This window comes from Pteropus alecto, unplaced genomic scaffold (assembly GCF_000325575.1).
Source record: "Pteropus alecto unplaced genomic scaffold, ASM32557v1 scaffold22, whole genome shotgun sequence".
Classification (NCBI taxonomy): domain Eukaryota; kingdom Metazoa; phylum Chordata; class Mammalia; order Chiroptera; family Pteropodidae; genus Pteropus; species Pteropus alecto.
Genome location: NW_006434839.1, coordinates 1,058,140 through 1,072,750, shown reverse-complemented (window position 1 = coordinate 1,072,750; position 14,611 = coordinate 1,058,140). Strand labels below are relative to the sequence as shown.

The window sequence follows — 14,611 nt, the reverse complement described above, 5'->3', positions numbered from 1 at the left end:
CCGCTCCCCCCAACCCCCCACAGCACCTGGTCTTCCTAGGTGGTCTCTCATCCAAGTACTAACCAGGCCCGACCCCGCTTAGCTTCCGAGATCAGACAAGATCGGGCGTGTTCAGGGTGGCAAGGCCATAGACCAGGAATTTTGATTATCTCAAACTCAAATGATTTGGGACCTTAATTACGTCTGTGAAAGCCCTTCATCTTTGCCATATAATGTAACCTAGTCACAGAAGCGACATCCCATCTTATTGACAGTCCCACGCCAGGATCATTCGGGGTGTGTGTATCAGGGCGTGGGAATCTCGGGGGCCACCACAAAAACACTGATGTCGGGCTGCTTCCAGGGAAGTTCACATCTGGACAGTAAGTGGAGCACTTCCCTGATATTTCTTGATAAATATTTTTCACTTCTTTGAGCTCAGCTCCTTCCTCTGTGACTTGATGTGAGACATTTGCTCCGTCGAGTGTGCCTGGGTGATTACCGTCAAGGGCAGGTGGCCCTGACTGACGGAATGGCTCCTCTGCCTGGCCTCCTGTAGTTTTTATTATTTGGCACTCAAATATAATATATTTTAGTTCTCTGGTTGTTTTCTGCCTCCAAACTTCCCTTACTTCTCTCTTTGATAATGAAATCTATTTTAAATGTCTGATTCTTCAGCTTCCAAGCTTATATGTTCAGGTTTTTCTTTTTTTAATGAAAATAATTTTTTTTAGACATATCGGCTCATATCTGGCAATATACAGAACCTGAGACTGTTTAAATTTGGCCTCTCTTGTTGGGAGGTCTTATCATTTTATGTGCTGCTGTCTAGACCCATGGCCCTTGAGAAGGAGAGTCGGCGTCTGTAGTACTGTTTTAGATCTACACGTCTAGGTTCAGAGTTCATTCATGTGGATGCAAATACAGAGGGAATCGTAACTTCTAAACTCTGATCCTCGTCACAGCTATTCAGTCTTTGCCTGAGGACGGGTTGTTGAAGGGCGAGACCAAATCCGCATTTCGCAGTGTGAAAATTTACTGGGAGTGTGGTGTCACCCTCGAGGGGTCTGAAGCTCAGCCAGGAGCCCACACGTTCATCAGCACCGAGGCAGGGCACCTCCTGAGACGGCAGTGAGAGACTCCTTCCCCAGCCATGCAGACCACTGCCCGAGGACTGCTGATGGTGGTGGCAGTCGCTGAGTTTCTGATTGGCCTGGTTAGCAACGGAGTCCTCATATTCTGGAGTTTTAGAGAGTGCGTCAGAAAATGCAAGGGATCTTCGTACAACCTCATTGTCCTGGGCTTGTCCGGCTGCCGATTACTCCTGCAGTGCCTGATCATGATAGACTTAAGCCTGTTCCCGCTTTTCCAGAGCAGCCTTTGGCTTCGCTATCTCAATGTCTTCTGGGTTATGGTAAGCCAGGCCAGCCTGTGGTTTGCCACGTTCCTCAGTGTCTTCTACTGCAAGAAGATCACGACCTTTCAACACCCCGTCTACCTGTGGCTGAAGCACAGGATCTACTGCCTGAGTCTATGGTGCCTTCTGGGTGCCCTCATGATCAATGTGTTGCTTGTCGCCCACATCGACTTAAAGCCCTACAGCGCTTCCCAAGAAAACAGGAGCATGCTGTGCCCCCTTTCAAGCTGGCACTATCTGTATATATTACAGCTCAATTCAGGAAGCGGGTTGCCTTTCCTGATGTTTCTTTTATCCTCTGGGATGCTGATTATCTCTTTGTATAGACACCACAGGAAGATGAAGGTCCATATAGCTGGCAGGAAGGATGCTCGGGCCACGGCTCACATCACCGTCCTGAAGTCCTTGCTTTGCTTCCTTATACTTTACATGGTATACGTAGTGGCCAGCCCCTACTCCATCTCCTCCAAGTCTCCTGTTAATCTCACCTCTGTCTTCATCTCGGAGATACTCATGGCTGCCTATCCTTCTCTTCATTCTGTCATATTGATTATGGGGAATCCCAGGATGAAACAGGCTTGTCAGAGAATCCTGCAGAAGGTAGTGTGTGCTTGGAGGGCCTGCGGCCTGTGAGCTGGAGAGAAAGAAGTGGTTAGGATACTCTTTCGAGACACGCTTTGGATAGCTCTCTATAGGGAGCTGACGTTCACATCTTTAAAAATTTTCCTTTTTTTTTTTGCAACAAATGGGCAACAGGAAATTCAGAATAAAAATCAATCTTATTTCTCTTTTGGCAATGCAAAGTACATTTTTTAATGTATTATAGAATATTAAGGTTAGGGCTTTATGTTTGATAAAAGGGCTGTTATGTTTTGTTTATGTATAGTAAATAATTCATTTCTTTTAAAATTGCATGTATACGTTACATTTTTCCTATTATAGGAAACAGAGATGGGGAACACTTAATATAGCAATCATTAATTTTTATGAAATTTCACACCTATTCATTAATGTGAGTCAATTCAGATAAGCTTATAAAAGTATCAAATAATTTTACTTTTTCTCTAAAGTAGTGGATCTAAGTTATCTAACTAAAAAAAAAAAAAAATCTTTAGGTTTCTGGAAGTTTCTTTGAGCCCTAGACTTGCCTTTTAGGATAAAAGTCTGTTGGCTGCCATGAAATATATTGAGCCTGGAGTCGGGCAAGATGGGAGTGAGGGGCACTTGCTTCTGCTCTCAGAAAGAACAAGGTCATTTAGTCATCCTACCTGCCCGCCCTGGCCTCTCCACAGCCTGAAGTTGGGGTTGTAGCATGCTGCCACGTCTTCGAGTCAGATGGACATCATCGAGAACGTCCAATCCATCCATAGCAGCAGGAACTGTGTCTGTTTTGTTTTCTCTTAGGTTCCTGCTGCCTAGTCACTACTACCTAGCCCGGAATAGTTGCTTAGTAAATATTTCTAAATGATCAATTAGCTGTGTTCACTAGACTTACAACGCCTCTTTCTCTTTCTTATTACAAAGAAACCGAGGCCCAGAGGGGCAGTGGCCTGCCAGGGGTTCGTAGAGCCTGTGGCAGTGCCGGGGCCGGGACTTAGTGTCCTGACTCCTGGTCCAGAGCCTTTCCTTGATTTCATGCCACCTTCCTAAAGAGCGGGCGCCGCCCTTCCCTCCTCCGAATCCCATCCCTCATGCTGTGTACTTTCTCTTCTTAGCTTTGTTTGAACACATTGATCGTGGTTCAGTCCCAGGGGATCTGGAACCCCATGGACAATACTCGATATACTTAATGTTTTGTTTTTTTTTTTTTCACTTTTACTCTTCCATTAATCCGTTCTCTCTAACATGTGTCTTTTCCTTACTGAAAGTTGTGAACTGAGGTATGTGCTAGGCACACGTGGATGTTAGTCGTTAAGGGGACAGCTGATGTCACTGTGGGAGTTCGAACACATCTTTTGTCTTCTAGGAATGATCATCCTTTTCAAAGAGAGAGATGCTACTCTTTGGTTATGTTTTATTAGTAGGATGAATTTTTCATTATGCATGCCTATGTTTATACAGATGTCTTTTTTGACCAATTGTAATAATGATAATAGCAGTACCTAACATTTTTATTAGGCTTTACATTTTATCAAGTATTCTCGTATGTAGTCCATTATCTCATTTGATTTTAATAGCGACTCTATGCAGTTAATAATTCCAACCTGTTTTACAGAGGACAAAACTTAGGCCGGAGTGGTGATTTGCTCAAGATCATCAAGTGGTAAACTATGCAAGTAAAACAGTCTTGGATTTTTGGACTCTTAAGTCTTGTGTAGTTCCAGTAAACCTCAAGCCCCTCTTGTTCATACCTTTAAGAATTCTTAATGAGCTTAGCTCGTGGAATGCTGAAGTTTATGAATATTTTTAAACAGATGAAATAAGCAACTAATCTTTCAAGTTTGGTATCGGTAGGATGCTTGCGAGCCTAGGTCCAAAATCGTGCCAGACTGAAGTTTCTATGCTTTGCTTTTCTTGGGGACACAAGATTTGCGTTTTCCCTGTCACCTTTTGGGATTGGGTTTCCTTCCTTTTTCCGTACGTGATTTAGCTCACGATGGATGTGAGGCTGCTTTGTGTTTTGTCCAAGAAAACAAATCTGGAGGCAAATCTGTGCTCTCGAATTGATTCCTATGTAATTAGATCCTTTATAGTTTGCATTCTCAGAGCTGCAGCTGGATCCATGTGCGCATGCATGCGCGTATATGTGTGTGTAGATATGACTAGCCTTCCTTTCTATTATATGATATGAGCAGCTTAGAGGCGGACTACAGAGATTCAAATGGTACAGAAAGGTAGAAAATGAACTGTGACATTCGCCCATTCCACTCTCCATTATTAGTCTCACTGAACAAATATAGTCATATTTTATCATTTGTCTTAGTTCTTCTAGTGATTACTTTCGCAACTCGAAGTAATAAGATTTTACCTCTCTTACTTGGTTTATCAACTTTGAACTGTATCTTCTGAGTCTCATTCATTAAAGTTTGGAGATTATCTCACTTAACCCCAAATCCATTTCCCTTTCCTATGTTTGATTAACTTTATTTATTTGTCATTCTTCCAGTCATTAATTTTATAACTTTAAGTAATATATTTTTAACTTTACTTTTTTGAATCATAACGTATGACAGCATCTACGGAATCCGAATTATGTAGAAGGAAGAGATCAGTGCTTCAACTCTCCTGTACTTTCCCTATGTCCTAGCTCATATGTCCAATTTCATATGACTTAAGGAGAAATCGAATCTATTGGAAGGAAGTTGTCTCTCACAGAATCATGGGAAGGCTGGAGAGGCAATGCCAGAATGGAAACCAGAAAGGTTTGAACAACTGAGGACGCAACCAAGTCACTCCATGGGCCTGATGTTGGCACTGCCACTCACATTTCATTTGCCAACATTGCGTCCTTGACACTACTGCTTCCTCTGTGAATATGTCCATTTGAGTCATAGCTCCAGGGTCCAAAATCCCGGCTCAGAGCCTCTGGTAGGTTGTTTCTAGGTCACACACCTGCCCTAGCTGACAGGTCCTGGGATGAAGAAAAGTCTCATTTACCTGGATTAAAGGAGTCAGCATGGCATACAATTGGCAATCGATTCTAGGCAGGAAAAAGTATCCACACAAATCATTGCCAGTGCTACAAAATTTGAAAGAACGAAGTAAAGAAAATCGGAAAAATAGACGAAAAAATTTAGGTTTGTAGATTGAAGACAAAAGAAACTATCAAGGGCAACTTACTTTCAATTAAAATGCAAGTCTTAGTGAAACTTAAGCATTTTAAGGAAAAAACTGGAATCTGCCCAAGTGCTTTCCTGTAGTGGGAGCTGGAGAAGTGGCTGCAAGAATCTTTATGGTCTACACAATCTTGAGTTACTGGTGAAATTATGAGTGAAGATTAAGTAGCTGAAAAACATTTTCTGGTGTTTTAAAAATGTGCATTTTTAGATCAGGCTATCCTCTGGTTCAGTTTTTTAATTGTAATGAAACTCATCTCTAGAGATTAATGCCCGCAAAGATTTGTACTTTGAAGAAACAAGCCCCATTTTGAAAGCTGTGAACAATTGATGCTGAGTGCAAAGGCTAGCAGAGATATATCTGTCTAGGATTTTTATTAAGACCGTTTTTATTTCAGATATTGCTGTGGTTGCAAAGTTGCAGAGGTTTTCTATGGTCTTCACCAACATTATTTCCCTCCCAACTCTTTTAGGTTTTGTACATGATTTTGAGGTTTTATAAGAACACATATATCATTTTAGAGCAGGAAGGCTTATTTGGCATAGTTTTGTCATGAAGATTAAATGAATTAATATATGTAAAGTGCTTAGAAGAGTGCCTGGTGCATAGTAATAGCTGTAAATATGTACCTTTAATATTATCATATGACTCTTTGGGAAAAAATAACTTTTAAGTGTTTTCATTGCAGAGAATAATTGAAGATACAGAACGTAGAACAGAAATGCCAGATATATTGGTTTGGCAGTGGCTTCCCACACATCTGTGTGCTTCGGCATCCCTTATTAGTTCTTTAAACTTGTCCCCCCACACCTTTATAAATCCTTTATTAAATTTTCTTCAACTACCTCTTTTTTGAGTGTTTGTTTCTTCTTATACATATTAAAAAGTCAAAAGTTTGTTCTTTGAAAAGACAAAGTAGAAAATCCACTGGTAAGACAGATTAATAAAAGAGAAAATCTGATGGCATGATCCTATGTATAGAAAATTCTAGGGATTCCACAATAAAACTATTAGAAGTAATAAGCGACTTCAAGGTTACAGGATGTGAGATCAATATACAGAAATCAATTGTATAGCTGTACACTAGCAATGAACATCTCAAAAATGAAATTAAGAAAACATTTCCATTTATAATAGCATTTGAAAGAATAGAATAACAGAAGTACAAGACATATACGCTGAAAACTATAAAACATTGCTGAAAGAAATTAAAGAAGACCTAAATAAATGGAAAAGCATCACATGTTCATGGATTTAAATACCTAATATTGTTTAGATATCAGCACTCCCCAGATCTATATAGATCAACACAATTCTTATCTTGATCCCCGTTGGCCTTCCCTGCCAAATCAACGAGCTGGTCCTAAAATTCATATGCTATTGCAGGAGACTTATAATAAGCAAAGCAATTTTGAGAAAGAACAAATTTGGTGGATTCTCACTTCTTAACTTCAAAACTTACTACAAAGCTATAGTAATCAAGACAGTGTGGTACTGGCCTAAGGAGAGGCATATGAATGAATGGAATAGCATTGAAGGTACAGAAATAAACCCTCACACTTATGGTCAGATGATTTTAGTCAAGGGTGCCCAAGACATTTCAAAAGTAAAATAAGACTTCAACAAATGGTTCTGGAACAACTGGATATCTACCTGCAAAGAATGAAGTTGAAGCCTTAACTCACACCATATACAATTAAGTTGTGATATCTACAACTACACAACTCTTAGAAAAAAGTTTATAAGGGTGATATTGGTGATTTTAGATTGGTCATTCAATGGTTTCTTAGCTACCCCGCCAAAAAGTACAAGCAATGACAACACAAAATAGGTGAATTGGACTTCAACAATTTTAAAAACTTTTGTGCCTCAAAAGACACCATCAAGACAGTGAAAAGACGAAGTATAGAATAGTAGAAAAGATGTCAAATAATGTATCTGATAAGAGACTTGTATCCAGGATACATAAAGAACTCTTACAACTGTAGTAAAAAGACATCCAATTGAAAACGGGGCCGAGGGTTCACATAGGTATTTTTTCAAGGAAGATATATCAGAGGCCAGCAAGCACAGGAAAAGATAGTCAACATCCTTAGTCAATGGGGAAATGCAAATCAAAACCACAGCGAGATACCATGTCATACCCATCAGAATGACTAAAATAAAAAAGACAATAATACATGCTAATGAAGATGTGGAGACACTGGAACCCTCATTCATTACTAGTGGGCATGTAACCGGGTACAGCCACTTTGGAAAACAGTTTGGCAGTGCCTTAAAATATTAAAAACACGGTTACCACATGAGTCAGCGATTCCGCTCATAAGGAAGGTTATAGCCAAGAGATGTGAAAATAGATGTCCACGCGAACCCTTGGGTGTGGATGTTCATGGCAGCATTGTTCATAACAGTCAAGTCCGTCATCTGACGTATGGAGAGGTGAAATGTGGTGTGTATATACTCATCCAATAGAATGTTATCAGCCATGAAAAGGAAAGAAGTGTGGATATATGCTACAGCATGAGCCTTGAAAACATATTAAGTGAAAGACGCCTATCGCAAAAGAGTACACATTATCTGATTCCATTCACTATAGGAAAGGTCCAGAATGGGCAAATCTATAGAGACAGAAGGTAGATCGGTGGTTTCCAGGGCCAGGGGATGGAGAAAATGAGTAGTGACTGCTCATTGTGCAGAATTTCTTTAAGAGTCATGAAAAAATTCTAAAATTAGATCGTGGTGATAATTGCTAAACTCTGTGAATATATGAAAAATCTATACACTTAAAGACATTAAAGAAATTAAAGACATAAAAGTTGTCAAAACGTTTCTAAAGTATCTGTGGCAAAGTCCAGTTTCTGCCCGTCTTTCACCTCCTCTCGGCCATTTCTGCCTCCTGAGCTCTGCCACTGCCCTGAGATTATACTCTTCTTGGCATCTAGGGGACTTTTTCACCCACTCCAGAGCTGCCAGGCCTCCTTTTGGACTTGATTTATGGTTGTTGACTCTGTCCTGAAGTTCCGTTTTTTGCTTTCTACCATTCATTAGCCCTCTCCCTGGGGCACGCCGCAATCACTAAGGCAGTGAGAAGTGTGACTATTCTTAGGAGAGTTTATTCCAGTACCCAAGATCTTAGCCACAAGTTAGAACCTCAGGCCCTTTGAATGGGAAGAGAAGTAGCAGGGAAATAGAAGACAACGTCTGTTGCGATGCCATGGACTCCCCTATAATTTTGAGGCTAAGAGCATGGGATTGAGAATCTGACATTTTGGGGTTCCAGTCCAGGCTCTGACCTCTGCCAGCTATAGATAATGTTAAGTAACCTCTTTTAATCACAACTCTCCCATTTGTAACGTGGAGATAAAAGATAACTTCAAAGGTTTGTCATGAGCATTAAATGGGACAGTAGACATAACTCAGTGTAGTGTAGTGAGTGCTCATTTCATCTTTTGTCCTTGGTTTTTCAGATCATTATGAAATCTGGGCAAAGACACAAATCAGAAAACACAGGCTACTGGTGTGATGCTTCCAAATAGTTCTATTTGGACATTTTGTTTTAAGTTTGGGGGAAATAGTGCTTGCATAGCCAATGGTGGAGCTGATGGGCTGCAGATTGGGTAGGAGAGTCTCATGTGTCTTTAGTGACGTTTTCAATCCAGGATATATATTTGTAAACATTGGTGTAGATGCCGACATCTCCTCCCATGAAATGTCCGACCTCAATCCCCTGGAGCTTTTTTTTGCAGATGACAGTAGCAACGGCCACTTCCTGCCAGACATCGTGCAGAGAGAGGGAGAGAGAGAGAGATGGTCAGACCTTCTCACAGGAGCCCTCCAGTCCCCATCTGGGAAGAGCCCTGACTAGAGGTGGCATGCTGGGGCATGAGAAGACCACGTGGGAGACAGGAAGTGAGAGATAGGAAGTGGGAGACAGGAAGTGGGAGACAGGAAGCTTGAGTCATTTACCTGGCTTTGCTATAATCAGCCTGTGTGATCTTGAGAATCTCAGAGAAAAACCTCTCTAGAACTTACATGTAAAATGAATCAAACCCCATTTATCTGAACCGGTGAAGCCAGTTTCAATTTGTGAAACATCGGAATTGTTTTTTCCAGCCGTGCCCATTTTCACTTGCAGCCACAAGAATAAAAGTATTATTAACTACATGTACTACATGAAGCCCTTAAATGAATAACGACATCTGTAAGGAGAGCCCATTACTGAAGAAACAACGGGAGCTTGCTGCGGCCTTATCACAATTCTCAAGAAATGTTAAGAAGCTGAGGGCTTTCTAGGTTTTTAAAATATCACGATTAAATAGTTAACTAGACACATACAAGTTAAGGGAAACTGAATGACTATAAGAGAAAAGATTACCCCAAAAATTCGGCTGAACACTTTCACAAATTTAACGCATAAGGAGTTCCGGTGGCTTTTTCCTTGTTCGGTTTTCTGGCACTCTTTATCAGACATCACAGGGGCCTCCAGGTTCTGCCTTAAATCGGGGTGTCTGCCTGAGGGAAGACAGGAATAAAGAGACCTTCCTGTTCTCAATCGTTATTGAACCTTTGCAGCCACAACCCGCTACTGCAGCTGGTGTTTTGTGTGTGTCTAAAGAAAACGAGGAATGGGAAGGAGGGAAGAAATGACCTTGGGCGCAGTTATGAGAGGTAATCCTGAGGGTTTTGAAATAGCCTTTATGTCTCTGTAAAAAGCAGAGTTTTCTTTCTACTCAGTGTCCAGTCTTAAAGGAATAAGAGGGGCCCTGACTCAAGTTCTCGAGTTCTTGAGCATGAGGTCATCCTGAGGGCAGCTATGACTGTAGATCCAGTCGAGTTCTCCTCTACGTGTGAAATGAGCCTGCGTGGGAGGGAGGGCTGCAGCCTCTTTAATAGGAATCGTGTCTCTGACCGTCAGGAATGATGACCTCTGTGCAGCCAGGTGGCCTGCGGATCCAGCTCCAGAAGCCCTGAGAGGCAGCAAGCGTGCGACACCCTGGGAAAGGAGGAGCTTTGGGCTTCTGGGCGGGTCTCTTTTTGCCAGACCACTCATGTCGTATCTCCCTGTGGTCTCCACCCCGTCTTCTCTCCCGTCAGCTATGAGACATGGGTGTTCCTCTTCAGGGATAACTGATGACCCTGGTTTGCTGTGGGAGGTGCACTCACCACTGTTGTCTTGGCTCCAGTCCAAACCCGAAAGCAGACAGACGGTGCCTGGCCGGACATCGCTGGTGGCGAGGGCCAGGGGCTGGACTTTGTGGCTGTTGTTGGCCGGGTTAGCCAGCTTAATGAGCATGAGGTCATCCTGAGGGTAGCTATGACTGTAGTTCCAGTAGCGGACAATATTTATGGGGTTAATAGTCTGCTCTGTCCCATCTCTGACCCTGACTCTGAGATTCCCCAGCATCACTTTCAGATTTCTGGAGGGAGAAAGGGTTGGAAGTAATCACTGTCATATCATCGTTACCACCACCACCACCACCACCACCACCACCAAAGCTGATACTGAATGTTACAATGTGCCAGGTATTGCGCCAAGAGCTTCATCTGGCTTCCGGGTTACCTCACTTCCCACTCACAACAAATCTATGAGGTGCATTCTATTTGCAATCCCCATTTTCCAGATGAAGTACTGGAGGCAGTAAGAGGACTTCCCCACAGTCAGTGGCGGAGCCTTTAACTGCTGTGTCTTCACGTGGTTGTCCCGGATGTAGTAGAGGGGGAAGCGATGCGTGGCAGAGATATGTGATTCTCCCTCCTCTCCAGCTCCGGCCCATCCAGGTGGGCATTTTCACTGTGCTGGAGGTGAGAGGTTGGGATGACCCGAGGGGCGGATATCTGCTCTTTGCTTCACCAGATCCCTCCCAGCCCTACTTTATCCTGCTCTGTACCTTTGGAACATCATAGAAGTGGATTAAATCAATGAGCTTTGGCCGCTAGGAAGCACTGGAAAGTAGTTGGAGGAAGGAGTGTGAGGTTGGAGTATTATTTACGGCCCCAGGGTTGCCACAGATTGGCTGTTGGCTGTGTCTCCGAACCAAAGGCTATAGCTCGTGCAAGGCGATCTCTCGTACAACGCGCCCCGCGCCCCCATAACCATCCTCTCCTTGGCCCTCTAGGTCTAGGGGCAGTAACGCCCCTTTCGAATCCTAACCCCGGGAGCACCGAACTCTGGGTTTTCCTGTGTCCCTTGACCATACCTTTGTCATTAGTTCTTTTTAAAAATTATCTTCATCGTATCCAGTCTACATGCATTATAAGTTACCTGCTGGTCCCTAAACTTATAAAACACATTCATATTTTCAGTCAAAAACTTGGGAAAACTGATAGGAGACGGAGGAGGCAGAATTCGTGGAACAGGACTCGTCAGCCGCAGCACCGCTGGCCTTTTGGGTGGGACCGCGGGGCGTCCTGGGTCGGGCAGGGAGCCCCGCAGTGTTCTCGCCCTGGCCTCTGTTCACTGGATAGATGCCAGTAGCACAGCCTTCCCTACTCCCAAGTCCATAGTGACACCCAAAACTATCTTGACTTTGCCAAATGTACCCTGAAGGGACATTGCCTCTACTTGAGAGCCAGGGATGCAGGATGAGTAGGAGCTGTTTCGGGGGGTGGGGATGCCCGACACTCACGGTAAGTAGCAGTGAGCTGGGGCCAGCACCCAGTTTTTCTTGATGAGGACACCCACGCAGGGGTTGAAGTGAGACTTGAGGTATACCAAATAGGGAGCATGGTCTTCCTTCTGCACGGCCGAGGAAGCGGAGAAAAATGTCCCTGAGAAAATAATAAGTTTGCTATAATGACATTCTTAGAACGCATAATACAGTCAACAATTTCCTCGATGAAAAAGAATATGGACCATTTTAAAGAAGTAATTGGTCAGGAAATGTGAAAATGTTTGACATTTTTTTTTCCTAATAAAAATATAAATTAAAAGACATACCATTTTATCCAATATTTATAATAATCATTTTTGTTTAATGTTGATAAGATCCAATCAAAGAAAGTACAAGGAGAAACACTCTCATGGTTTGTAGGAATGTAGTTTGAGTCTATCTTTTTGAAAAGCAATTTAAAAATAGGCATCAACACTTATAAGGGGTTCATCACCTGTGACCTAATAGTTCCAGGCCCCAGATTCCATTCTACAGAAGTAAATGTATCTGTAGACAAAGATTGCGAATAAATGTTCTCACTGAGCACGATTTATAATAGCTAAACATTGGAATCATAAATTTCTAATGCAGTAATGTTAGACATTGAAATGAAAAAGTACGTCAACGAAAGGAACATCATAGCTATTAAAACCGTATTTATAAAGACTATTGAACAGCAAAGGAAATATTGATAACTTTTCTTTAAGTTAAAAATAATAATAAAATCCAGTAATTCAATTGTCTAAACCAAGTAAATAAGCAAAACATAAACCATTTAAATGTAAAAGTAAAGAAAATAAAGCCCGGGAGTAAATTCCAACCAAGCGTTAGCTTGTGTTAACTGAAAGGTAGAATTACGAATGATGGTAATTATCTTCTGCTTTTTAATATTTTCAAATTTTCTAATATGAACACACAACATTTTTATAAACGAATTGTTTTAAAAAATGAGAAGGAAGGGGAAGAAGGCTAATTCTAGAAAATAAAGCACTTCTCTTGTCTTGGCTGCTTCAATACTTCTCTTATCCACCCCAAGCCTAGCTAGGCCTCTACCTCACGGCACCTTCTCTGTGATCACACGGTTAGAGACCCCAGGGGAGAGAGGGTGCAGTATGAATAAGGATAGGAGACACTGAGCTCTTGTCCTAAGCGCTTTACGTGGATCGATTGAATCCTCACAACGACTGTATAATGTAAATCAAAACACCCTCATTTCGACCGTAGAAGCTGAAGCACAGATGTGTTAACTGACTCGTCCAAGCTCACACAGCTCATTCGTGCAGTCAGTGGGGTGGTGGGAAATGCCTTTTCAGCAAATTCTGCTGTCAGAAGAACTTTAGGCAAGTCAGGGAATGCAGGAGGTGGGGCCCTGGCATTTGATCTTTGTTCCCACCTGCTCCATTCCCTGCATTCTGAGTCTCTAAGCTTTCAGAAAAACGGATATCAGATGACAAGATGAGTTCTCTGTCCTGTGGCTACACCGGGACTTGCCCAGTGGGTGATGAGGCTCACATTTTAGAATAACCAGCAGAGGCACTCACTGTTCATCAGGTGTGCCCCATACCCCACCCTACAGCTTGGCACTGGCTCAGCCCATCCTGAGAGCCTTCGGATGGGGTCTAAGGAGGGAGACCCCTAGTTCTGCTCATGACTGCTGTCTTGAATCTCTTTTGCATCCTCCACACAGCCTGCATCTGCCCTACTCTGTTTTACATTAACCCACACCTTAGAGGACAGAGTAGAAGGCCATGGCTACGTACCGACAAGGACACTCAAATAGAAGATAATTTTCATAGCCATCCAGGTCTTTCCCTGTGAGATGTAGAGGTCAGTGGAGTATGGAGTCTCAGCTCAGCCTCGTCCTCGAGAACACCTGTAGAATCAGTGGGTGTGGTTTGGCACGGGGGGCACAAAATGGGATTGGAAGGCAGCTCTGGGCATAAAGCAGGGGGAGAGAGTTCCAAATAGACGAATGGAGGCCCTTTTGCCCCAGGGAAGGTGCGGAGGGTCCACTGGAGTCTTTCGGGAATGGAAAAGAAGCCTAGTTCCTTAGACTTCTGGATCCAGGTCCCTCTATCTGCTGTCTCTAAAAGCCCAGCTGACTAAAAGTAGTTCAGCTGCCAGCGGGAAAGGGAGCTCTAGGCTCAGGGCTTATGTTCCCCACAGTTTCTGAGGCCAGGGCTGTGAGGGCAGGATTTTCCACCTTAGCTCAGGAACACAGTATCCCCAAGTTTGCTCTGAACCCCCTAAGAGTTGCTTATACTTCCCTTCAGCCCCTCCCATCTTTATTACACTAGCTTCATCTTTCCCTGTGATCACTGTTTCATCACTCAGCCGTCATCGCCAGCAAGGTCTGGTTGTCCTGATCCACAGCTTTGATCCGAGGAAATGGAGAGATGAAAAGCGTTCATACCAGTTATTTCGATAGCTGAGGAAGGGTGTACGTTCTAGATTAAATCAGATCCAGGATCTGCTGTCTGTTGGTGACAATTCAGAAGGCAGAACCTTTCGGTGCTTTTGAATGAAAAGATTTCTTGGCCAATAATATCCTCAGTCATCCTGGGATAATTGGGAACACGCTCTAACAAGAGAAAGAGCAGTAACGTCAATAGCTAACATTCACTGAACACTTACTGGATCCCACGCGCTGAGCTAAATTCTTTACGGACATCATTAGTGGTGATTTTATATTAAGTTAGTTTGAGACGTAAACTTAATTATACTTTGCATCACTCTAACCCTTAAATTTCTTAAGCTCATAATCTCATTCCAGTATTATGACAACCCT

The 14,611-nt window shown here is 42.7% G+C and overlaps 2 protein-coding genes and 1 pseudogene across 2 annotated transcripts; 1 reads left to right on the top strand and 2 right to left on the bottom strand.

The window, feature by feature from the left end:
* Positions 1-14: 14 nt before the first annotated feature.
* Positions 15-133, bottom strand: LOC112478719 (annotated as a pseudogene).
* Positions 134-1,132: 999 nt separating this feature from the next.
* Positions 1,133-2,029, top strand: TAS2R5 (taste 2 receptor member 5). The gene has a single exon (XM_006910633.1). It carries the CDS (start codon positions 1,133-1,135, stop codon positions 2,027-2,029), a length of 897 nt encoding a protein of 298 aa, XP_006910695.1.
* Positions 2,030-8,801: 6,772 nt separating this feature from the next.
* PRSS37 (serine protease 37) lies at positions 8,802-13,617 on the bottom strand. The gene is made up of 5 exons (XM_006910632.1): positions 13,584-13,617; positions 11,800-11,941; positions 10,337-10,590; positions 9,549-9,685; positions 8,802-8,942 (listed from the first exon to the last, which is right to left on the bottom strand). The coding sequence occupies exons 1-5, from the start codon at positions 13,615-13,617 to the stop codon at positions 8,802-8,804; spliced, it is 708 nt and encodes a 235-aa protein (XP_006910694.1).
* Between the last annotated feature and the right edge of the window lie 994 nt (positions 13,618-14,611).

Excerpts from the sequence above, each read along its gene's own strand:
- PRSS37 (XM_006910632.1), bottom strand. The coding sequence starts at position 13,617 with ATGAAAATTATCTTCTATTTGAGTGTCCTTGTCG. Across the intron at positions 11,942-13,583 it reads CTATTTGAGTGTCCTTGTCG|GGACATTTTTCTCCGCTTCC; the intron begins GTACGTAGCCAT and ends TTATTTTCTCAG. Across the intron at positions 10,591-11,799 it reads CCAGCTCACTGCTACTTACC|AAATCTGAAAGTGATGCTGG; the intron begins GTGAGTGTCGGG and ends TTCTCCCTCCAG.
- TAS2R5 (XM_006910633.1), top strand. The coding sequence starts at position 1,133 with ATGCAGACCACTGCCCGAGGACTGCTGATGGTGGTGGCAGTCGCTGAG.